Below are 25,480 nucleotides of genomic sequence, written 5' to 3' on the forward strand. Positions count from 1 at the left end.
CATTTGGGCAAAAGCTGAAGCGGAATTCTCCATCTTTGTAGAGCGTATGATATCCGAGATCATCATTTTTCGAAGCACAATGCACCAAAAGCGATGGTGAGTTCGGAGGAAGATTGTTGGCAACTACAACTTCATATCTTTTGGTGAATCTGCAACTTCGTTTTGACACGGCCATTGTTTGGAGAACAATTGAAAAAAATATTAAAACTTTTAGCAAATTTTTAGTCTTTGTAAGATCTGGGCTGAAGCAAGTCGGCCTGGATTGGCTGTCAAATTCAGATCCAGGGTGTTAAAGATCATAGAGACCACCATCCTGATTAGCATCTCCAATCATCTCGACAAATTCTTTCCCTGCAACTGCAACTGAAACAAAAGATCAATCCGCAATTTTAACTTTCTAATTTCCTGCACCAGGGACATATGAAGAAAAAACCAAAAGAACCAGTCATATGATCAGTAGCCCCGGAATTTAAAATGCATGAGCTACTTGACTCTCGAGCGGATGCACGAAAGTGAAGCGGAAGCAGTTGTACCTGATTTAAACATAGTGTTTAAAAGCTCAAGTTGTTCCTTTGTGAAAGTCAACTTTTCTTGTTGTGAAGTTGGGCTTGGCCTTGGTCAGAAAGGCTACCGTGAAGAGTCCGTAGATATCCTCCAGCCTTTACATCATGCTCACCTCGTTTCTTCCAATTCGAAGGCTTTCCACATATTTTCTAGCAAGTATCGCGATGGTGTGTGGGTTTGTGATAAACATCGCACCAAAGCTCTAGCTTGGGTCTTCTTTTTCACCTTCATCGTGTCGCACAGCAAAAGCTGATCCATCAGTTTCGAGTTTCGGTTCTGCAAGAGGTTTCATCATGACTATTGACGAGATTCTTCACGACATACCTCAGAAAATATTTTGCAAAGACTGGGCAAGGGGTGGCGACCAAGAAGACGGCCGCGAACTTCCTCCAGATCGGAGTTGAGGTCGGCTAAGAAGGCAAATATGTGATATATTTAAATTTTCTGTTGATAGCGAGTAGCTTCAGTCGGGCTATCCCATTTTTCTTCATCGAATATTAAATCCTTATCTTGCGACACCACAAGTAGGTCGTTGTAACATGTTTTCACAGGCCATGCTCCATGTGTCATCTTCCACATCCTAGTGTTTAATTCATGGAGTTGTGAGTGACTATCCATGTCAAAATATGTCTCCTGGATAGCTTCCCAAACGTATTTTGAGGTGGACAAGAAGAGAAATGGTTTTTCAATGGTTGGGTCCATATAATTAATTAAGTAGGCAGTCACCATTGAGTTCTCAGAGCGCCATTGCTTGTACTTGGGGTCATCAACAGATGGTGGCATAGTTTCCCTAGTGAGATGCCCATGTTTTCCCTTGCCATCAATCACCAGGTGATTTGATTGAGACCATTCAAGATAATTGGTCCCACGGAGCTTATGGATCATGATCTGGAGGAATTAGTCATGGACAGAAACACTAGGAGAGGATTTTCCATGGTAGGGGCAGTGCCACTGGCATTGGAGGAAGACGTATGTAATGACTCGAATCCTTGTTTTGAATGAAGTTTTAATTAAGAGATGATTAAGTTATTTGGTTTCTGTTGTTTAATTGTTGTTATCAAGTTTAAATTTTGCATGCTTATTAGTCTGTTTAGTAATTGTTCGGGTAAGGGCTCTACAATGTACCAGTCATAGAGGAGGAGGAACCCACCATGGAAGTGAGAGTAGATGCCCTACAAGCCAACGGTTGGCTAGGGATTTTATTGACTCAAGTGAAATAAACAATCTTTATTTTAATATAATTTAACTTTTTAATGGTTTCGTTATACTTTATCTGTATACCCATGCAATCCGCATAGATAAAGTCATGGATTATGCTTTAATACAAATGAATCGTAAGTTCAATTTTGAAACTCATTTGTAAACACTGCATATTTCAAATTCGTTCCTAGTCAATTCAGCCGCCTAAAACATGGATAAAGGTCGCTTGAGCTCGAGACTAGCATTTGTGATGTTGTGTACTGCGTTTCTTGGTAAGGGCATGGAGATGTCCAAACATGCAGATGGATAGTCATATGATGATTATACCAAACAACCCTCCCTCGAACTTTCCAAGTGGTTATCATTCATCGAGAGGATAAGTCTGTGGTTATGATTGTACACCATTAGTCCTTACGACCCGGGACAACACTGAGACTCTTTATGATAGGGCTGTGCTTTGACTCGTTTACCGGCTCCAGGAGAGTCATCAGGTGGCGAGATTGGGTACAGTTGCGACACATATAGGAGCCAGTGCATTGTAGTCGGGGATTCACCGCTCACCTACGGGTGTGGATATCCCGTGTGATCTGACGAAATAATAGTGCATGGAATCTCTGGCTAGAGTATGAGATGTAAGTTAGAGAAGGAGTTCTCAAATAGTACACGCGATGCCTCTATTATAGTTATCACATAGTTTTCGAATTAATATGAAACCCTCGATGAACCAATGGTTGCAGATTCGATCGGGATATATGAGATGAAGGGACCGTACTGTACGTTAATCATAATCGACTGGTTCTTGCAGGCACTATCAGTGATACCTAAGGGATCATGGGGCGATGCTACTAGACGCTCTTACCATGATCTGATGGGTGCAATTAGAAATGATTTCTGACATTCTTGATCAAGGTGTTGATGAAAAGAATGGGGCTAACTAGGGTAGGCCCGAATAAAGGATTATGTCCTGAATCACAAAGAGTTGTGAACCCACGGCTAGTTGTATCCCTGAACCATTGAGGGTCACACAAGAACTGGATCGTTTGTTCCCGTTGAGAGAATAAATTCAAGAAGTTGAATTTATATTATATAGTAAATTCAAGGAGTTGAATTTATGATAATTAAATTTTGAGAGAATAAATTCAATGAGTTGAATTTATAAAATTTGAGAATTTAATTTATTAAACTCAAAAGTTGGGTTTATTAGATATTAAATTTTGAAAGCGATATAAATTCAAGGAGTTGAATTTATGATTTAAATAATAAATTCAAATGTTGAATTTATAATGAATTTAATTAATTAAGATCAAAAGTTGAGTTGATTAAATATTAAATTAAACTGTTGGATCTTGGTTTTCTCGTGCCCAAAAGACAGCCTTATAGTCCATTCTCGAACCCTACTAATACCATGTAAGTAAATGAAAAAGAGGAAAACCACGCTATTTTATCACTTCTTCTTCAAACAATGTAGCACACTTTTAAGGAGGAAATAATACAATAAAAAGAAAGAGTACAACCCCATTTAGCATAGGATTTAAATCAGTCAATCTCTTGAATCATGGAATCATAATCTTCCTTGATTTATTAATAGAAGTGTATTGTCTAGAACATTCAACTAACTTTGAAGTTGGTATATGGACAATATGCGACAATATCACTTTTACATTTAGCTTCAAGAATAATACAATTGCTAGTGAAGAATCCACTCTTCAACTCAATTAAAGAAAATTTGGTGATTTTGTTAACAATTCTTGCTAATTGGATGTAATTGACAGTTGGATTTGTCAAACTTTGCTTTTGCTTTTTAACAAAGAGAATGTTTTGGAGATTTGATGTGCGCTTATTATGCACGAGTGATAAATTGAAGATAAAGAAAAATTGAATGTTATCTTCTTGACTTTTTGGCAAAAACTAAAGATGATTCTTTTATTGTTGGACATCTCGTAACTATGTTTCTGTACAAATGTTTATCTAATTGTACTCTTTTTTTTAACTATTCATTTATTTGTACATGTTTACTAGTTTATTGTCTTGAAATTTATTTTGTCACATTTTTGTCTTTGCAGATTTTAATTAGTTTCCTTTGTTCACTCATTGTTTTTTATATTTAATGTAGCTATTTTTTGTTGTGAAAATAAAGAAAACAAGAGTACTTGGAAATGAATGACAGAGGAACAATGACAAGATAGTGAAAAATATTTTGCTTGAGAACAAAATTATTTCCTCATTTTATTTCAGAACAGTGAATGTCTTTATATAGGCTTACAATCCAACGTTAAACAACAGAATTATATCACCATGAGACAACAGCTGAACCAAGACTAATAACATAACCAGATGTACTCTTTCTATCTTCCAAACACCCAGCCCATTCACTATCTGTAAATCCAAGCAATTTAAAGTCTGAATCATGATCATACCATAACCCGAAATCAGTTGTTCCTGCAATATAGCGTAACACTCTTTTTGCCGCACCTAGATGATGTTTTGAAGGAGAGTGCATAAACCTTGATATCACCACAACTGAAAATGCTATATCAGGCTGAGTGCGAGTCAAATAAATCAGGCCTCCAACCATACTTCTGAAATACTTTGAGTTTGCTTCTCCAGTGCCATCATCAAATTTTAGTTTCTAATTTAAATTCATCGAGGTGTCTGCAACTTTACAATTGGTCACACTGAATCTTTTAAGAAGATCAGTAGCATATTTTTTTTGTGAAACAAAAATCTCATCCTCAAGTTGATTCACTTCTAGACCAAGAAAGTAATGTAATCGACACAAATATGACATTTCAAATTTCTTTTTCATGCAAACTTTGAATTCGTTAACAAGAGCAAAAGATGGCCCCATATAAATCATATCATCTACATAAATACATATAATCAAACTATCATCATTACCTTGCCTCTTCAAGTATAGTGTGGGATTATTCTTACTTCTTTCAAAACCATTGTCAAGAAAAAATGAGTCGATTTTGCTATACCATGCACATGGCGCTTGTTTCAACCAGTAAAGAGCCTTTTTGAGCTTATACACCTTGTTTTCTTTACCATGAACGATAAAACCTTCAGGTTGGGTGACATAAAAGTCTTCTTGCAATTTCCCATTCAAGAATGCCAACTTGACATCAAATTGGTAAATAGGCAGCTAGGGCAAGTAAAATTCTCACTGTTTCGAAGCATGCGACAGGAGAAAATGTGTCTTCATAATCAATTTCTTGTTGTTGGGCATACCTTTTGACAACGAGACGAGCCTTATGTTTATAAATGGTACCATCCGAATGATACTTTGTTCAAAACACCTATTTGACTCCAATAGAATTTTTTCCTTCCGGTAAGTTCATCAATTTCCTCGTTTCATTTTTCCGAATTGATTTTAGCTCTTCTTCCATTGCAACATGCCATTCTTCTTTTCCTACAGCTTCCTCAAACTTAACCGGATCAGCAACAAATAAAGCTTGAGTTTATTATAAACTTCCCTCCATAATAGAAATTTCAGTGGTGGTTTTTCATCTGAAGATGAACTGCTACATCTTATAGGACTTAAAGTGGTTGAATTTGAATGAATTGAACTTGAAGAATTTTGCTGCAAAGCAAATTCTTCAACTTGTAGAGCTTCAATTAATGATTGAACATCAATATAAACACCTCCAGATTCTTCTTGCCATTTCCATTTTTCATCTCCATTAAATATGACATTCCTGCTAATAATCACTTTGCCAGTGACAAGTTCATACAGCCTATTTGCTTTAGATTGTGTACAATAACCAACAAAAAAGCATTTTGTTGATTTATCATCGAGTTTGCTACGATTATGCGAATCAATCAAAGTATATGCAATACAACCAAATATTTTTAAATGACTTACTGAAAGTTTCCCACTCCAAGCTTCATATGGTGTTTGATTAAAACAGCCTTGGTCGGTGATAAATTTAGTAAATAAACTGATGAAGCAACAACTTCGGCCCAATATTTATTTGGAAGTTCTTTTGCCTTAAGCATGATTGTTGGAACATTTCATGTTTTCAATCTTGATTTTGATGTTAATAAAACTTTTTATTGTGTTTCTAACATATTTACTCAAGTGTGAAGTTGCAAACACAAGAAGTAAACTGAAACTGAATTCTGCACAAACTGAATTTCTCGAGCTTCGGTGTTTGAAAGATATCTCTCAGCTGGACGATCCAAATGACAATTCGCCAACTGGACTGATCAGAAAACTCAATTTGGAACAAGTTATATTTCACGTTAGTTTGGCAAAATCAGATGTTATCATGGTCTAACTGATCGCTGAATTACCGAACTGATCACACGAAAATAGCAATCAGTTGGGTTTGAGCAGTTGCAGTATTTTGGTCATATATCTCAGCTCGATTATCGAAATGAAGCGATTCAATATGCGTTGGAAAGATAAGACGATGGTCTACATATCATCTTCAGAAATCAAAGTCTGAATTGAAGCTTAAGATGCTGATAAATAACGATGAAGTTACTGGTTCTGCACAAACTGTAATAAGCTAGGCTGATTTCAGCACACCAGATGAAACTGAACTGAACCGAACCGAACCAATTGAACTGAACCAGACCAGCTGAAGACCAGTTGAACCAGATCAGTTGAACTGAACCAACTGAAGTGAACTAGACCAGCTGAAGACCAGTTGAACCAGACCAACTGAACTGAATCAGAGCAGTTGAACTGAACCAGACCAACTGAACCAGCTGAACTGAACCAAACCAGCAGCTGACCAACTGAACTGAATTGAACCAGCTGCTGACCAGTGAACTGAATGACCAGTTGAGTTGATCAGAGTTGACCAATTGACCAGAGTTGACCAGTCGGGAAAATGCCCAGCAAGAAGAATCTGATCGTTGCAATTTCAGAAACAGTTCAGAAACTTTCTAAACGGTCATATTCTTATGTCTAATGTATATATCATTGTTGGGGCTTATAAATACAACATCTTGAAGATCAAATAAGAGCTTTTGAAGTGGTTTCAAAGCATGGGCAGTTAGCAAGAATATATTAGCTAGTTGAGAGCACAAGCCCTTGAAACTGATTTTGAAGTTTAAAATTCAAAAATTTCAGATTTTTTAAACATATATATGCAAAACTGAATTTTCGCGAAGCTTACAGCGACAGTGGGAAAAATGACATATCTCCTTGCTCGAGTGTCCAAATGACGAACACTTTTTGCGTTGCAAACTAGACTCGTAGAGGATTAGAGCGGTATAAAATTTGCAGCCTAATTCTGCATGAGAAAATACAGTTTATTTGTTGAAGGCAGAGCATATGTGCTGCGGCAGAAAATGAGCCATGGAGAAAATTGGTTAGTTATCCCTCTTTTCTTATAATTTTCAAATTTTCAAAAATATAGGGGGGATAACTCATTATAATTTTAATGAGTAGATTACTTTTAAATATTGAGGGGGAGAAAATTTTGTTTAAAATATTTTGAAAATATGACTTTTTGATTCACACAAAAAGGGGGAGAAATATGTTAGTTGAGTTGATTGTTTATCCAAGTTTTTTGATCATCAAAAAGGGGAAGATTTTTGGAAAATTTCATATTTTCAATCTTGATTTTGATGTTAACAAAACTTGTTATTGTGTTTCTAATATATTTACTCAAGTGTGAAGTTGCAAACACAAGAAATAAGCTGAAACTGAATTCTGCACAAACTGAATTTCTGGCGAGCTTTGGTTTTTGGAAGATATCTCTCCATTGGACGATCCAAATGACAATCCGCCAACTAGACAGATTAGAAAACTCAATTTGGAACAAGTTTTATTTCACGTCGGTATGGCAAAATCAGATGTTATCATGGTCTAATGGATCGCTTAATTACCGAACTGATCACACGAAAATAGCGATCAGTTGGGTCTGAGCAGTTGCGGTATTTTCGTCATATCTCTCAGCTCTCTTATTGAAATGAAGCGATTCAGTATGCGTTGGAAAGATAAGACAATCATATACATATCATCTTCAGAAATCAAAGTCTGAATCGAAGTTTAAGATGCTGATAAATAACGATGAAGTTACTGGTTCTGCACAAACTGAAATCAGCTAGGCTGATTTCAGCATACCAGCTGAAACTGAACGGAACCGAACCGAACCAGTTGAACTGAACCAGACCAGCTGAAGACCAGTTGAACCAGATCAGTTGAAGTGAACCAACTGAACTGAAGCAGACCAGTTGAAGACCAGTTGAACCAGACCAACTGAACTGAATCAGAGCAGTTGAACTGAACCAGACCAACTGAACTGAATCAGAGCAGTTGAACTGAACCAGACCAACTGAACCAGCTAAACTGAACCAAACCAGCAGCTGACCAACTGAACTGAACTGAACCAGCTACTGACCCGTTGAACTCAACGACCAGTTGAGTTAACCAGAGTTGACCAGTCGGGAAAATTCCCAGCAAGAAGAATTTGACCGTTACAATTTCAGAAACAGTACATAAACTTTCCAAACGGTCATATTCTTGTGTCTAACGTATATATCATTGTTGGGACTTATAAATACAACATCTTGAAGATCAAACAAGAGCTTTTGAAGTGGTTTCAAAGCATGGGCAGTTAGCATGAATATATTAGCTAGTTGAGAGCACAAGCTCTTGTGTGAGAATACATTTGAGTTGTGCACTGTAAAGGATAAATTCCTCACACACAATCACTCACACATATACAAGAGAGTTAAAATTCAAAGATTAGTTGAGTGAGTCTTGCACAAAGACAATAAACTTGTGTATGTAGTCTTTGCATATGAGACATTAAACAATATGCTGATTGTGAGGTGCTGCCTACAATCTTGAGTGCTAGGAGTTCAGTTTAGGCAGTGGGTAAGTCCTAGCTGAATGAGTTTGTACAAAGTGTTGTATAAATCAAAGTCTTCTAGTGAATCCTTCCCAAGGGGAATAAGGGGTGACGTAGAATCTTTTAAAGTCTCCGAACATCCATAAACAAATTCGTGTCTATTTGTTTATTGCATTTACTTATCATTTCCATTGTTTTTAAAGATGCATTGTTGAAGCATTTTATGTGTTCTTCATATACCAAAATATTGCATACCAAGTGTTTGATAAAAGCTTCAACTAAAATATTTTTACTCGTTCAACTTGCATATATTTTAAATGGTTTACAAAATATTTCATCGGTTTTTACGAAGGACTATTTCGAGTATTTTCCGCTTGGTTTGAACACCCAACTCGATTTAATTCATCGGTGTTCAATATTTCAAGAACCGAGCTATTGTAGCTCAACGATTACCCCCCTAATCGATCCTAACAACGATCCTTGCCATTTCAACCACCGTTCTATTTTTTCGTTCAGTTATGCCATTTTGCTCGGGTGTAGATGGAGCAGTCAGCTCTCTGTGCAGCCTCTGCTCTTCACAAAACTGAATAAAATTATTAGATAAGAATTCACCTCCTCTATAAGTGTGCAGTGTCTTTATGTTTCCGTCACTTTGCTTCTCAACAAGTTCCTTGAATTTTTTAAATGATTCAAATGTTTCTGACTTGAATTTCAGAAAATAAACCCAACTCATGCGACTGTAATCATCAGTGAATAACAAAAAATATTTACTTCCTCCAAATGACTCAGTTTGAATAGGACCACCCAAATCAGTATGAACAAGCTCCAAATGATTTGTTGTTCTTTTTATATTTTCCAATAGGAAACGATTTCTTGTATTGCTTTCCATACGCACACCCTTCACATAAACCTAAAGACTCGATGTTAGGCAGCCCGGAAACCATTTCTTTCTGAATCAACAATTTCAAAAATTTAATATTCAAATGGCCATAATGCAAGTGCCACTGTCTGGACTCGATGTTTTTTTGACAACAAAGACATGATTTTCAACACTAGAAACTTCAAGATAAGCCATGAACAGATTTGTAGAACCTGCATCTTCTTGATAAGCCATGAAAATTTTTTTCTCTTTTTCCTACTCCTCTGCATAATTTGCTTGCCTATTTTTATCCCAGCACTGATCCTCCACATGAACATATTTTTTGACAGTAGTTACAATATGTGACATTTGTTTCTTCTTGTTGTTTGAGGTTGTTTTGCTTATCTAGTTTCCAACAATCAGCCTCTATATGCCCAAATCTTTTGCAATAATAACATTGGATGTTTTTGTCACCTCTTCCTCTGCCATAATCATCTCTGCCACGTGATCCTCCCCTTCCACGTCCTATACCATTTGCATATCTTTGCTCATATTTCTGGTTTGAGTTATCCCCTTGCACATGAAAGGATTTTTCTTCAATTTTTTCAACCGATTTATTTATTCTTACCTCATGAGATTGCGGTGATCCCATTAGCTCATCAAATGAATATGTTGATAAGTCCTTAGATTCCTCAATTACGGCGACAACATGATCAAATTTTGGAGTCAAACTTCTAAGCACCTTCTCCACAATTGTTTGATCAGAAATTTCTTCTCCATAAGACCTAAATTGGTTGACGATTTCAGCAACTCTGGTCAAGAAATCTTGCATGGATTCTCCTCATTTCATAAGTAAGGTTTTGAAATCCCGACGAACCGTTTGAAGTTTTACAATAATTACCTTCGATGTACCTTGAAATGCACTCTTTAATGTTGTCCAAGCTTCTTATACTGAATTTTCACCAGCAATTTTAGAAAAAATTGATTCATGGACAGTTTTTTGAATAAAGAATAATGCCTTTGCATCTTTCTTTCTGTTTTCTTTCAGTCTTGTTTCATCATCTGGATCTTGGTATCCATTTTCGACCAAGTCCCACAACTCTTGAGACTTAAAAAGATTTTTTATTTTGATGCTCCAGAATTCATAATTTTCTCCTTTGAATACTAGTATGGCTGGTTGAGAGATTCTTACAACATTGCCATTAGTTGCCATGAGTTTGAAACCTAGTTATGAAAGAACCTGGCTCTAATACCACAAATGTTGTGTAAAGAAAACAAGAGTATTTGGAAATGAATGATAGAGGAACAATGGCAAGATAGTGAAGAATATTTTGCTTGAGAACAAAACTATTTCCTCATTTTATTTCAGAATAGAGATTGCCTTTATATAAGCTTACAATCCAACGTTAAAAAACTGAATTATCCCAAAAACTAGAGATTTTATTGGCACTACTTTTATTGACTAAATTAAAATAAATAATAAATCTAAAATATCAAAGACCAAGTCTTCTTATTTCTTTGAATCAGTCTTCAACATTTTTTAGTGTCATCTCCTTAAGTTGTAAGCATTTTTTATATCAAGAGCGTGCCGCATGTTCCTACCCTTACTTTCACAAGTTAATCATTTGAATTCAGTCTTGTAATAAATCTTTGATCTTTTTTGTGTTGTTTTACTTATCATTTTCTTTACCTGTTTATTTAAAATATTGTTTCTTTGTTGTGAAGACAGAAAAGGTCGATCTGGAGAATACAGTAGTTGATGAGAGCCAAAGACAATTGAAAGAAGTTGGATCATCCTCTAGATCAAGGCAGGATAAGTACAGTGGTATGCTTCGACAACATGGTTTTCTTTTCTTCTTCTTTTTTTAATATTTTGGCTTGCATGGTTAGATAATCCGCCTTGACATGATTGGTTCACGTTCATGCTGCACTGTTTGGATTTGGAATTGAAGTCATCAAGCTAATTGTTGCATTCAAGTTTGCCATTGGTCTGTTTGAATGTTGTTTTAGCTGTTCATGTCTAGTAATTTGCGGTTGGTAAATATTGCTGATGCATGTTTTATCCATTGAATCACGAACTATGCTTCCGCTTATTTATATTAATATTTTAAACTTTAAACAGAAAGTGCAAGTAAATCTAAAGATGAAAATGAAAGAGTAGATGCAGCACATGAAGATACAAATGAAGAAGACAAATACATTCTTTGACACCAAAGATTTTCTTTCCTCTAGCTCTTTCAAAAGCAGTGGTTCCAACTTTAGGACATCGTCATTTTCATCTGATGACAACGAGCTTTATGCTTTTGAAGATGAGGATAGTATTGATCCTGCAATAAAATCTGCTGGAACTAAGTTTTCTTATGTCAAGCTTCGGAATAAATTGCCAGATCATGTTGAGAAATAAAAAGGAGTGAGTTTATGGTCGATGATAACAGATAACATAGGGAAGGACCTCACCAAAGTGTGTCTTCCGTGTTGTGATTCGTGTCCTCTTGTTCCCACACGCATCAGAAGTTTTAAAATTTTTATTTACTTTGACAATAAAAATATTTGGACACTCGTATGGTTTGGTTAAATAAACATACATAGGATGTTTAAAACTTTTACCTTGTTGAATTTTTCACTTGGCTACTACGGCGGTATCAGCGAACGTAGCTCTTGTTGTAAATCCTTACGTACGTTCTTCAAGACTTCTTTCTTCAATCTTCGAATTATGTCCACGACTAGAAGATTAGTTCATCTTCCAAATAATTAACATTAGAATATTTGGAAGAACTTTTAACGTTGGAAAGCAAAATTTGAGAGACGGCTCAATCCTCTTATTTCATGAGGATGGCCGAAAATTGGAGAGGAGAAGGGAAGAGGTTTTTCGAAATTATGGTGTGGAGCCTAGGGTTTGTGGCCTCTCTACTATCTTTTATAGTCTAGCCATGACCTAGTTTTTATAATTAACATTAATGAGCTTGATTAATTAATTGGACTAGTCCAACTAGTTTAATTAGTTAATCAAAGTTCATTAAGAACTTTAATTATTTAATATATTGGACTTGTACTCCTACAAGCCCATTCAACACACCTCCCACTATGTTTAATTTAATATTTAATAAACTCAACTTTTGAGTTTAATAAATTAAATTCTCAAATTTTATAAATTCAACTATTTGAATTTATTCTCTCCAAATTTTAAATATCATAATTCAAGTAGTTGAATTTACTATCTCATAAATTCAACTCCTTGAATTTATTTTTCAAAATTTAATTATCATAAATTCAACTACTTGAATTTATTATATTATAATTTTATATAAATTCAACTCATTGAATTCATTCTCTCAACATGAACAAATGATCTAGTGCTTGTGTGACCCTAAATGGTTCATGGTTACAGCTAGCCGTGGATTCACAACTCTTTGTGATTCAGGACATTTTCATTTATTCGGGCATACCCTAATTCGCCCCATTCTATGTATCAACAATTGATCATGAGAATGTCATAAATCATATTTTTGATTAAACCCATCGAATCATGGTAAGAGCGTCTAGTAGTATCGCCCCATGATTCTTTAGGTATCACTGATAGTGTCTACAAGAACCAGTCGGTTATGATTAATGACTCACCACACATGTACCAGGAATAACAAGTACATATACATAGCACACATCAGTGAAAAATATCATACTCAACATATATTTCATGAACTTAAAAGCATAACATAAACGTGTTGTGTAAAATCATATCGTGTCAAAGCATGTCATCTCATGTCATCATATTCGTAAACGTGTCGTGTAAAATCATATCGTATTAAAGCATGTCATCTCATGTTATCATATACGTACATTTCCTTTTTAATTGAATTCAGTTCATTAGTTGTGACTTCGTATCAGCTCTATCGTATCAGCTCTATCGATGGATCCATCTATAAAACCGTGGTACCCGGCGGCAGGGGACATCAGCGACAGCATTACCCGCCCACTGAGCCCGGGCCTCAGCTCATCATATCTCATGTCATCGTATACATATACATCGTCAGTCACAACAAATTCTCATCTTTCAAAAATATCATCATTTTCATCACTTAATAAAAAAATTCATATACGTAACTTTCCCTTTAAACCAAGCATGCAACATATTTATCATAATTGCGTAAAAATCATAAAAATGATGCATAAACATTTAAAATATCATATATTTGTGCTCAGGGCGCTGTCTTGACCAAAATCTCACCTCGGGTGCAAAATGAACATTTTGCCCTTAGAAACCCGAAAATTATCATTTCACCCCTAGACTCTAAAATTGACCCGAAGCTTACCAAACTCCTTAAAATGTCCCAAAATATTTTTAAAAGCATTCCTAGACGTAAACTCGAGCCAAATTCACAACTTAACCAATTCGTTTCAAAACTTGGACCGGGTCCTGGTTTTAACCCGAATCGACTCGAAACTTAATCAAATTATTCCCAACTTTTTTACCATATCTTAAAAACACTAAAAGGCCCCTAATACTATAATAACAGCCCCAAAACCTTGGGCTGAATGATCCAAAAGGATCTTTTAGGGGCAACACATGGCCCCTAACTAATAACCTTTTCGGTCCTCTCTCATCCCACCACTTGTCCAGCCCTTAATACTCATCATTAGGAACCTAATGACCCTTCTAAATTAAGCCTAACCCAAACAAAAATCCGCTGAACAAACTACACGTAGGAATCGATCGCTCCTCTCACAACCTCTCTCGATCAAGCTAAGCCTCCAAGGACCGAGCTTCTCCCTCGACCAAGTACCTATGGCTCACTCCTAACATCACACCAGACCTTACAAGGACTGAGTCATGGCTGGGTTCGAGCCCATGCACAGCCGAATCCTCCCTACATCGATCGAACCCACTTTCACCCTCACAACACGCACCGACTCCGAACAGCCCTCAAGAAATCACATTTAGATCTATCAAGCTTCGACTCCAGGTACTAATCCTCATCCCTCTCAACATCCACAGCTTCTTATGACTCCATACAGCAGCCCCCTTACACGCAAAAATTCAGAAAACCGTGAGCACAAACAAGAATGCAAGGAAAAATATATGTGACTCGAAAATCTTTCAGGTACAAGGGTAGATCGAAAGTTTGAATGCAAGGACACCTTCATCAGTATATACTACGTGTATGATGCATAAAGATTAAAACAATGCGTGCCTGATGATGCTAGAGAAACACAACGAGACGATATAACCGTGAGCAGTTTTTTTCTTGCAAGCTTTAGGGATAAAAATGAGGCCTTCAGCTGGAGTTTTCTGAAACCGAGAGGATTGAGTTGAGTGGAGGAGGTGGGAGGCTATAGAAACGTAAGTAGGTTTAGTGGGGAGTTAAGGGAGGTAATTAGGTATAAATTATAAGGTTTAGGATTAATTAAATGATTGGATAATATATAATGGACCTAAATTTGATAATTAAAAGTTTAAAAAGTTAATTAAGCCAAATACACTTAAAAAAATAGGTCCATTAAATCTAATCGTACTCCCGAAAAATATTTCGTGTTTAAAGGTTTTGAAAATAATAGCCGAACCCTTAAAAAGTCCCCCGATTCGATAAAATTCACGTACCGTTAAAAATAAAAGTCTTACGGGTAAAAATACCCAATAAAATCCCATTTTTGAAAATACCTTAAAAACACCTTATTTTAATTAATAAAAATTAATCAAGTAATAAATATAATTTTCCTGATAATTTTCCGGTCTCAGTTCCTCGTTCGGGCGCGAAATACAACTTAAATTCTAATGCAGTAAACTTTTAAAATATCATGAAATAAATCCCTCTCATGCAATAATTATGCATAAAATGCATAAAAATAATTAAACACAAATTAATGAAATAAACATGTATTTAATGATTTAAAACAATTTAATAAAATACCGAAGAAATTTAATAACTTGCATGCACATGTGGACTTTCAAATTTTCAGGATGTTACAGATATTGTCAAATAGAAGAAAAATGGAAGACACGAACAGAAGCTTTAAAAAAAATTGTCAAACCCTCCTTCCAAGTCCCAATCATCGTGTCGCTCATCTCCTCTCCCAGCATCAGCCGTGAGCCGTCGGCCCGCCGCGCCACCTTATCTCGGAGTTCCGACCACTGTCACGAGTACTCAAGATAAGTAGATAATCGTGCTCTTGCTTTGTTCTGAGTTCTTATTTGATTCCTTTTTGTTTTTCGAATGAGAGAGATTTCATATATCCATTATTGTGATTTTTGTTGATTAATTCATGGCATATTCCCTAGAATGTTATATTTTTTTCTCTCATTTTTTTAATGTTTCGTGAACCTGACAATTTTAGAATGGGGAGTATTTTTAGAAGTTGATGTAAGGTACACTGAAATTGATATTTTGTGAGAATAATGGTGAGCAAGGCAAGGAAATACTTTAAAATATTAGATACTTTCTGCTGTTTCAATGCACAATTTTGAACATATCAATAGTTGATTGTACCGTTAGTGGGTGTTATGTGGTCACACTCACACTTCTGGATTTCATCGTATGTTTGTGATTTTGAATCATAGAATGGTCCCTCGAGCATGTGCCAAGTGTGTGTTATGTGGTCACACTTCTGGATTTCATCATGTAAACATACATATCTCTCAGAGAATTTTGTCTTTTATTTTCATTTGATAAAAGAAGTGAAATTGATATATCACGTAAAATATTATCGAACTTTTTCAAATTCAAGTCAAGAAATTCAAAAATATGGATTTATATGTGTGACATATATGAACTGTTCTCTCCACAGTTAGAAGTGCAAAAACCGAGGGAGGAAGGTGAATTTGCGCAAAAAAATGAAGGAGAAGAAGATAGGCCGGGTAAAGCAAGAAAGAAAACGAGTACGTGCAGTTGCATATCTTTAATCACGAGAAAGAGAAGAAAAGCAAACCCACAAAAAATACTACCACTCTTCACTTCATTAAAGTTTGCTAAAATTCGACGATCGGAAGTCTTTGAGGTATAATTCGATGAGTCTATAAATTATTTCAGATTTAATTATGTGATATTTATGAGAATTCTTGGTATTTCATTATGTTTGGATGATTGGGTTGATTTTAATGCCAAGAAATAGACGAATATTATCGGGAAATCATTACATGTTCTTGAATGATTTGTTTATCGAGCATTGTCCTATTATTAATGTTAAATTTATCTATGTACTTTATATTATTTGGTTCTAATCTAAATTTAATAATTTTGTTTATATTAGGTTATTTTAATGTCAAATCAAGAGAGAAAGAGGAGAAACAATATTTTATCATTCTTTCAGCCAAGAATTGATAATCATTCATCATCCGAGAGGGTCGAGACTCATGCATCCATTCATATTGAGGAGCCCGGACCTCCTTCTAAATCTCAAAGAGTTGTGTTTGATGAAACTTCCCTTGAATGGGATCCTGGATTGCGTATTTCGATGTTGCGACATCCTGTTAATCATCGTGATGAATTACATGAGCTTATATCAAAATGGGGCCATATCAACCTAAATTGTCGGAATACCCACGGTCTAAATCAGGAAAGCAGCATCTTCGATTTCAATATACATGGTTTAAAAATTTCCATGGTTAGAGTACTCTCCTTCGAAGGATGCATTATTTTGTTTTCCGTGGTATCTTTTTGAATTAAGTGAAGCAGAACAATCTAAATTTACAATTGAAGGGTTTAGAAGTTGGAAACGCGTTAATGATGGAGTGGATTGTGCTTTTTTGTCTCACATGGGAAGTTCTAACTCGACGCACAATAAATCTTCAAAATCTGTTGTTGATTTGATGAATGTCACTAGGCATATATATAAAGTTATGAATCGAGAAACTTCTGAACATATTCAAAAAAATCGGTTAAGGCTTGCAGCAACAATTGAGTGCATCCATTGGCTTATTTTGCAAGCATGTGGATTGAGATATCATGATGAATCTTCATATTCCCAAAATTGTGGTAATTTCATTGAGATGTTAAAACTGTTGGGAAAATGGAATGCTAGTATTGGTGATGTTATCTTAGACAAGGCTCCGGGAAATGCAAGAAATACCTCACCAGAAGTTCAAAAAGAAATCTTGCATATTATTGGTAATAGAGTCAGAAATAAAATTCGTGATGAAATTGGAGATTCAAAGTTTTGTATTTTGGTGGATGAAGCGAAAGATGTATCTAACAAAGAACAGATGGCTATAATTTTGAGATTTGTTGATGCCCATGGTTTTTTGTGGGAGCGTTTTTTTCAAATTGTGAATTTTCATGACACCACAGCTGCAACACTCAAGAAATAAATATGTGATGTCCTCACTAGATATAATTTAGAAATTCATAATAGGTGAGGTCAAGGGTATGATGGTGCTAGTAACATGAGTGGTGCTTTTAATGGATTGCAAGCTTTAAAGATTGCGCCCATATGCATATTATGTACATTGTTTTGCCCATCGACTCCAACTAACATTAGTTGTAGCAGCTGAAAAGGAGATCTCTATATGGCTTTTCTTTTCAAATCTGACGACTGTTGTCAATCTTGTTACATCTTCTTCCAAGCGCAATGTCGAGTTAAAATCTTATCAAGTTAATGAAATTGCACGTTCTATTGTTGCCGGTGAACGCGAGACTACGCGAGGAGCTAATCAGATTGGTAATTTGCATCGAGCAGGTACTACTCGTTGGAGCTCCCATCTACTTCAATGCGCGGGGAAGCTGGTGGCTCATTAATAGTGATCAAGTCTTTTGATTTCATTTTTATTTTTCATTTGATTAATCAAATTATGGGGATCACAAATTTGCTTTGTCGTGCCTTGCAAAAAAAAATCTCTTGATATCATAAGTGCAATTGATTTGGTCTCTACGACTAAAGAACTTTTCCTGAGATTGAGAAATGATGGTTTTGATATTCTTCTTTCGTATGTAAAATCATTTTTCACAAGATTGGATGTCGATATACCGGCGATGAGTTCTCATTATAAGCATTCTAGTCGTTCATGACAAAAGAAGGATATCATCACAGTTGAACATCACTTTCATTATGATATATTTAATGTTGCAATAGATTTTCAGTTGGAAGAATTAAACTCTAGATTCAGTGATGAGACAGTTGAACTTCTAATTCTCTGCTCTGCTTTGGATCCAAAAGATAATTTTAAATGGTTCAACATTGACAAGATTTGTATTCTCGCTGAGAAGTATTATCCCGAGGATTTCACTGAACAGGAAATACATCATTTGAGGTGTCAGCTACAACATTTTGAGCTCGATGTAGTTTGTCATGAAGATTTTCAGGTGCCGAAGGTTATTTGAAACAAAAAAGTTGCAACATTATAATTTGATTGACAAGTTGATCCGTCTAGTTTTAACTTTGCATATTTCCATGGCAACTACAGAGTGTGCATTTTCGGCTATGAAGCATGTTAAAACAGTTCTTCGTAGTAAAATGGGAGATTGTTTTCTGACAGATTCTATGATTATCTATATTGAGAGAGAGTTTGCTTCAAATATAGACTCAGATTCTATATTGATGAATATTATACTTTGAATAATCGTAGATCACAGCTTCAATAGTAAGATTATGTCTATACAGATTATCTTTTATATTTTATTTTAAAAATATTTAATTTAATCATCTAAAATATTAAATGAATGGTTTTAGAGATATTTGTTTTATTTGATCTTCATTAAATTTTCTTGCAGGCGATGATAGAGATATAATATTACATTGTTAATGTTTTGTCGGTTTCTGAATCTTACAAGTTTAATAACCAAAACATTGAAGATCTTGTTATTAAGAAACTTTTTGAGACTACGATAAACGGGTTTTTTGCTGGATATTACCCTGGATATGTTGAATGTCTTGAAACACGAGCAAAGCGCAGCAACTTGAATCACGAACAAAAGCAACAACAATAAGAGCAAGTCGAGGCAAGGAAGATCCTTTCTCCGCAAGACGAAATTGCCTGTATAAAGTGCTATATGTTGAAGGCAATTGTCCCCAAGATACAACGACTTCACTTTGAGAATTTGCAGCACTACAAGTCTCGAAACAACGAACAAAATATGCAGGAGCTTTCAAGTATTAGAAGAAGCAATGAATACAGCAATATGACATGTAATTTTCAAACCTTTATTGTGATGTATGTGAGGACTATTTATAAGTGATCATTGGATGTGTTGAAAGGACATGTCTTTCCAGATCGGATGCATTGAAGAGCCACAATTCTAGCCAAAGAACACATTGTTTGATGCAAAAGAAGCCAAGAACAGATGCTTTGAAACCAAGGGACGCACATGTTTTTCTGAAACAGCGCAGCCGCACGACAACACACGCGGCTGCACGCAAGGTACTGTCTTTGCGCGCTGCATGGACAATAAGGCGCGTGCGCCCGCGCGAGAAGCTGTGCGCAGCCGCACGCCTTATTCTGTTTCGAATCCAACAAGCGCGCATCCGCGGGGGATGTGGCGCACCCGCGCGACTGTCTCTGTTCCGAATGCATCATTTAGCTAACAAAATTTATTCTTCAAATAAACTTGTTCCAAAAATAATAATGCTTGTCAAAGACCACACCACACCGAACCGGGCCGGGCCGGGCCGAGCCGAGCGTGCGCGCGCGTGTGTTTCACCAAGACACAGCTTATTAGCGTTTTCCCCGTTCTAAAAACTTCTGGTACCCCTTGGGGCCCAAACCCTTATTCAAACTTGGAGTTTCTAAGGAAGACTTCATTTGGCTATTTTCTCCATGTGGGACAACTTCCACTCCCTTTTCTATTCAACAACTCTTCATTATTCATTTATCTTACAATCCCCCACATAAATGAACTTAATGCATGTATGCAGATTTACTTGAAAGCTCTTGTGAATTATTATTGCATTAGGATAGGTAGCCTTTGAATTTGAACCTTCATTAATAATATACTGTAGGATTTACTAGTTGAGTAGTGACATGATATCTTGAACTAGTCAACCATTTATGTAAACCAATTCAATAGTATTTGCACAATAATAGTTCTAACATATTCTTGTTCTCATGTTGTGTCCGTTTCGGCTCTGGACCATATCTTAGATTCATAAGTGTTTTTCATTGAAGCGGGCATTACTTATCACTTATATAGGTGATCTTCTAACTAGAGTATCCTACCATACTCTACCTTTTAGGTTTAGGAATCATTAAAAAAAAACTTATCATCACCACATGTTGCAGGTCTTTTCTACTTGGATTTTGTAGGAATGAGCCTTTGTTAATTCCAAGTACTCAAACTAATATTTATAACTTAGTTTTTCCATTGAACCAAGGTCATGGGATCTCCAATCCACAAGGTTGGGTTACCGCTATAAATATTTTATATTGTGGGTTTTAAGATCATTCATCTCAACAGTTTGTACATTTGATCTTTATTTATTCCTTTAGTAAATGGATCCGCCAGGTTTTCCTTTGATTTTATATATTCAACAGAAATAGCCCCATTCGAGATCAATTGTCTTATGGTATTATGTCTCTGTCGAATGTGTCGAGACTTACCATTGTACATACTGCTTTGTGCTCTTCCTAATACCGATTGACTGTCACAATGAATGTTAATGGAAGGCACTGGCTTATTCCAACAAGGAATATCTTCTAAGAAGTTTCTTAGCCATTTGGCTTCTTCCCCAGCTTTGTCTAAGGTTATGAACTCGGATTCCATAGTGGATCGAGCTATACATGTTTTCTTAGAAGATTTCCATGACACCGCTCCTCCACCTATTGTGAATATATATCCACTAGTGAACTTGGAGTCTTTTGTGTCAGATATCCAATTAGCATCACAGTATCCTTCTAAAACTGCAGGATATTTTGAATATATCAAACCATATTTCAATGTATATTTCAAATATCCAAGCACTCTCGTTAAGAATCTCCAATGATCCTTACTTGGATTACTTGTGAACCTACTTAACTTATTTACTGAATATGCAAGTTCTGGATGAGTACAGTTAGTCAAGTACATTAGACTACCTATCATCCTTGCATATTCCAGTTGTGAGATGGGTTCTCCTCTATTCTTTGCTAAATGAACGCCTAAATCTATAGGTGTTCTAGCAGGACGACTGTTTAAGGTACTGAATCTTTCAAGTACCTTTTCAACGTAGTGAGTTTGTGATAATATAATTCCTTCAGGTATTCTAGAGATTTTAATCCCTAATATGATATCACACAACCCCAAGTCTTTCATATCAAAAGACCTTTTCAACATATTCTTGGTATTTATAATCAACTCATGATTACTTCTCATAATCAACATGTCGTCTACATAAAGACATACAATGACTTAAGCATTTTCATCACCTTTAATATATACGCATTTATCACATTCTTTGATTTTGAAACCATTTGACTTCATTGTAGTGTCAAATTTTTCATGACATTGCTTAGGTGCTTGTTTAAGTCTGTATAGTGACTTGACAAGTTTACACACCTTCTTTTCTTGTCCGGGAACGACAAACCCCTCGGGTTGTTCCATGTATATTTCCTCTTCCAGTTCTCCATTCAAGAAGGCTGTCTTCACATCCATTTGGTGAATCTCAAGGTTATGCAACGCAGCAATAGCTATGAAAAACGAATGGATGTAATCCTAGTAACTGGAGAGTATGTGTCGAAGAAGTCATATCCTTCTTTTTGTTTGAACACTTTAGCCACCAATCGGGCTTTGTATTTATCTATAGATCCATCTTCTTTGTATTTCCTTTTAAGGATCCACTTGCATCCTAAAAGCTTACAACCCGGAGGGAGATCAGTCAACTCCCACGTATGAATATTCATGATGGATTCTATTTCATCATTTATAGCTTCTTTCCAGAAAGGAGCTTCGGAATTGGATAGAGCTTCTTGAATAGTTCTTGGTTCATCATCTAACATGTAAGTCATAAAGTCAGGACCAAAGGAATTTTCAACTCTAGCTCTCTTACCACGTCTTGGTTCTTCATTGATTTCTTTAGAATCAATAGTAGATTCATAAGACCGTTTATTAGAGCCTTCTTTTCTTTCCTTACAAGGAAAGTTGGATTCAAAGAATATTGCATTCCTTGATTCCATAATTGTTCCTTCACTTATATCAGGAATTGTTGACTTATGCACCAAAAACCTATATGCACTACTATAATATGAATATCCAATAAAAATGCAGTCAACAGTTTTGGGTCCAATTTTAACTTGTTTTGGCTTTGGTATCTCTACTTTAGCCAAACACCCCCACACCTTTAGGTATTTGTAAGATGGTTTGCGACCCTTCCATAATTCATATGGAGTTTCATCTTTCCTTTTGTGTAATATTTTATTAAGAATGTGGTTTGCAGATAATATTGCTTCCCCCCACAAGTTTTGAGGTAAGCCAGAATTTATCAACAACGCGTTCATCATCTCCTTGAGAGTCCAATTTTTACGTTCTGCAACTCCATTGGATTGAGGTGAGTATGGTGCTGTAGTTTGATGAATTATGTCAGAGTTAGTGCAAAATTCTTCAAATGGAGCAACATACTCTCCACCTCTATCACTTCTAATCATTTTGATTTTTGTACTCAATTGATTCTCAACCTCATTCTTATAATTTTTGAAAGCTTCTTTAGCTTCATCTTTACTTTTCAATAGATAGACGTTACAGAATCTTGTGCAATCATCAATGAATGTCATGAAGTACTTTTTCCCACCTCGATTTTGCACAAATTTTAAGTCACATACGTCGGTGTGAATTAATTCAAGTGGATTAGTACTTCTTGTCACAGATTGGAATGGAGCTTTGGCCATCTTTGCTTCAACACAAATCTCACATTTATCTTGTGGATTTCTTTTAAATGCAGGTATTACAATTAAATTTGCAAGTCTTTGTAATGTGTTGAAGTTAACATTTCCTAATCTTTCATGCCATAAATTAGAACTTTCAAACAAGTAAACAGAATCATTCACTTTATTCTTCGCCTCTTGGCGGAAAACATTCATTACATTCATTTTGAAGAGTCCATTATCTTGGTACCCTTTTCCTACAAATACACCAGCCTTAGTTAGGACAAACTTTTCCGATTCAAACACAATTTTAAAACCCGCCTTACTCAACAAAGATCCAGAAACTAAGTTCTTTCGAATGTCTGGTACATGCTGCACATTCAACAATGTTATCTCTTTGCCAGAAGTCATCTTCAATACCACTTTGCCAATTCCTACGACCTCAGACGTCGTATAGTTTCCCATAAACAATTTCCTATCATTTACAGTAGTGTAGGATGAGAACATTTCTTTTTCAGCACATATGTGGCTAGTGGATCCGGTATCTACCCACCATTCCCTTGGATTATCTACCAAATTGGTTTCAAACAAAACGGCAGATAGATCAAGTTGTGATAGGTCTATTGGTACATTCCTATCTTCGATGACATTGGCTTGCCTTAGATTCTGATGTTTGTTGTCCTTCCTTGGAAGACGGCAGTCCTTGGCCATATAATTTGGTTTGCATAGTTGTAGCAAGTTCCTTTGAACTTCTTGGCCTGCCCTCGTTTCTTCTCATTTGTAGGGCGCTTTCTCTTGTGACTGGTGCTAGATTCTGTCAGATTGGCCTTGGCCTCGGCCTCCATTGTTCTTTTGTGGGTTCTGTCTTCAGAAGTTCGGCTATCTTCCTCAATGCGAAGCCTCACAATTAGATCTTCAAGTTTCAACTCCTTGCGCTTGTGCTTAAGGTAGTTCTTGAAGTCTTTCCACATCGGAGGAAATTTTTCAATAATAGCCGCCACTTGGAATGGTTCATGATGTTCATTACCTCTGCCAACAAATCATGAATAATAATATGAATTTCTTGTACCTGGTTTACTATAGATTTGTTGTCCACCATTTTGAAATCCAGGAATTTGCCAACAACGAACTTTTTAACTCCTGCATCCTCTGTTTTGTACTTTTTCTCCAGCGAGTCCCACGGCTCCTTGGCAGTCTTGACAGAGCAGTAAACACTGTAAAGCGTGTCGTCTACTCCGTTTAGAATGTAATTGCGGCATAGAAAATCAATGTGGTTCCATGCATCCACGACAGATCTTCGTTGGGAGTCATTATCGTCCGCAGCAATGACAAGGGAATCCTCTTTAAGGAATCGAGATAGACTTAGTGTTGTGAGGTAGAAGAGCATCTTCTGCTGCCACCGTTTGAAGTCGGCAACAGAAAATTTTGGAGGCTTTTCTCCATGAGCTGGGGCGGTAGGGGCAGTGGGCACGGGAGTGAACGATTCATTCGACATATCCAAAATAATAATGAATATAGATTTCATCTTGCGATTGTTTGCTGGATATTACCCTGGATATGTTGAATGTCTTGAAACACGAGCAAAGCGCAGCAACATGAATCACGAACAAAAGCAACAACAATAAGAGCAAGTCGAGGCAAGGAAGATCATTTATCCGCAATACGAAATTGCCCGTATAAAGTGCTATACGATGAAGGCAATCGTTCCCAAGATAGCATTATAGTGCCCAAATTCAGTACACGTATAACTCATTGCTACTACTTAAATAATAATTTACCAACGTGTAGGTTGTCTGCAAGTAATATATTTCGTAAGTACGAGATCGATCCTCAGAGAGGTAATTTTGAGTTTAAATTTATTAATTTATAAATTACCAAATGCAAGAATGAAGTTTACAAATTATAAATTTTGTCAAGGCTTGAGGATTTATTCTTGGTTTATGTAATATTGTTTAACTAAAGTAAAACAAAAAAAACTACCATAAATAATGGTTCCAAGAAAATTAAACACACACATAATATAATATAGTTCCCACTATAGAAAATACCGAATTAACCGATATTTTATATATGGTACCTATGATTATAATTATAACTATATAAATAAATAATTGCATAAAGTAAATGTTAAATTAAATCATTATATTTCATTTAGAACAACCGGCAGAGCCACGCTATTGCCTAAATGAAATATATTGATTTAATAAGTTAGTTGCGGTAAAGTAAAAGTTAGTTGCGGAAAAGTAAAAGTTAGTTGCGAGAAAGTAAAAGTTAGATGCGAAAAATAAA

General features: G+C 35.9%; 2 protein-coding genes across 2 annotated transcripts; both read left to right on the forward strand.

The window, feature by feature from the left end:
- The first annotated feature begins 285 nt into the window (after positions 1 to 285).
- LOC142523474 (oxysterol-binding protein-related protein 1C-like) lies at positions 286 to 11,902 on the forward strand. Its single transcript, XM_075627282.1, has 3 exons — positions 286 to 1,533; positions 11,161 to 11,260; positions 11,558 to 11,902. Exons 1-3 carry the CDS (start codon positions 1,441 to 1,443, stop codon positions 11,641 to 11,643), a joined length of 279 nt encoding a protein of 92 aa, XP_075483397.1. The 5' UTR covers positions 286 to 1,440; the 3' UTR covers positions 11,644 to 11,902.
- A 4,359-nt stretch (positions 11,903 to 16,261) lies between these two features.
- Positions 16,262 to 19,151, forward strand: LOC142521809 (uncharacterized). The gene is made up of 6 exons (XM_075624989.1): positions 16,262 to 16,306; positions 16,678 to 16,972; positions 17,037 to 17,663; positions 17,905 to 18,102; positions 18,496 to 18,734; positions 19,134 to 19,151. Exons 1-6 carry the CDS (start codon positions 16,262 to 16,264, stop codon positions 19,149 to 19,151), a joined length of 1,422 nt encoding a protein of 473 aa, XP_075481104.1.
- The last annotated feature ends 6,329 nt before the right edge of the window (positions 19,152 to 25,480 follow it).

The sequence above is a fragment of the Primulina tabacum genome, chromosome 13, assembly GCF_025594145.1.
Source record: "Primulina tabacum isolate GXHZ01 chromosome 13, ASM2559414v2, whole genome shotgun sequence".
In the NCBI taxonomy this organism is placed as follows: Eukaryota; Viridiplantae; Streptophyta; class Magnoliopsida; order Lamiales; family Gesneriaceae; genus Primulina; species Primulina tabacum.

Bases quoted from the DNA above. Each gene is read 5' to 3' on its own strand.
- LOC142523474 (XM_075627282.1), top strand. From the start codon at position 1,441: ATGGATCATGATCTGGAGGAATTAGTCATGGACAGAAACACTAGGAGA. The intron at 1,534-11,160 runs GTATGTAATGAC...TTTGTTGTGAAG, and splicing joins CACTGGCATTGGAGGAAGAC to ACAGAAAAGGTCGATCTGGA. The intron at 11,261-11,557 runs GTATGCTTCGAC...AACTTTAAACAG, and splicing joins AAGGCAGGATAAGTACAGTG to AAAGTGCAAGTAAATCTAAA.
- LOC142521809 (XM_075624989.1), top strand. From the start codon at position 16,262: ATGAAGGAGAAGAAGATAGGCCGGGTAAAGCAAGAAAGAAAACGA. The intron at 16,307-16,677 runs GTACGTGCAGTT...TGTTTATATTAG, and splicing joins TAAAGCAAGAAAGAAAACGA to GTTATTTTAATGTCAAATCA. The intron at 16,973-17,036 runs GTCTAAATCAGG...TTCCATGGTTAG, and splicing joins AAATTGTCGGAATACCCACG to AGTACTCTCCTTCGAAGGAT.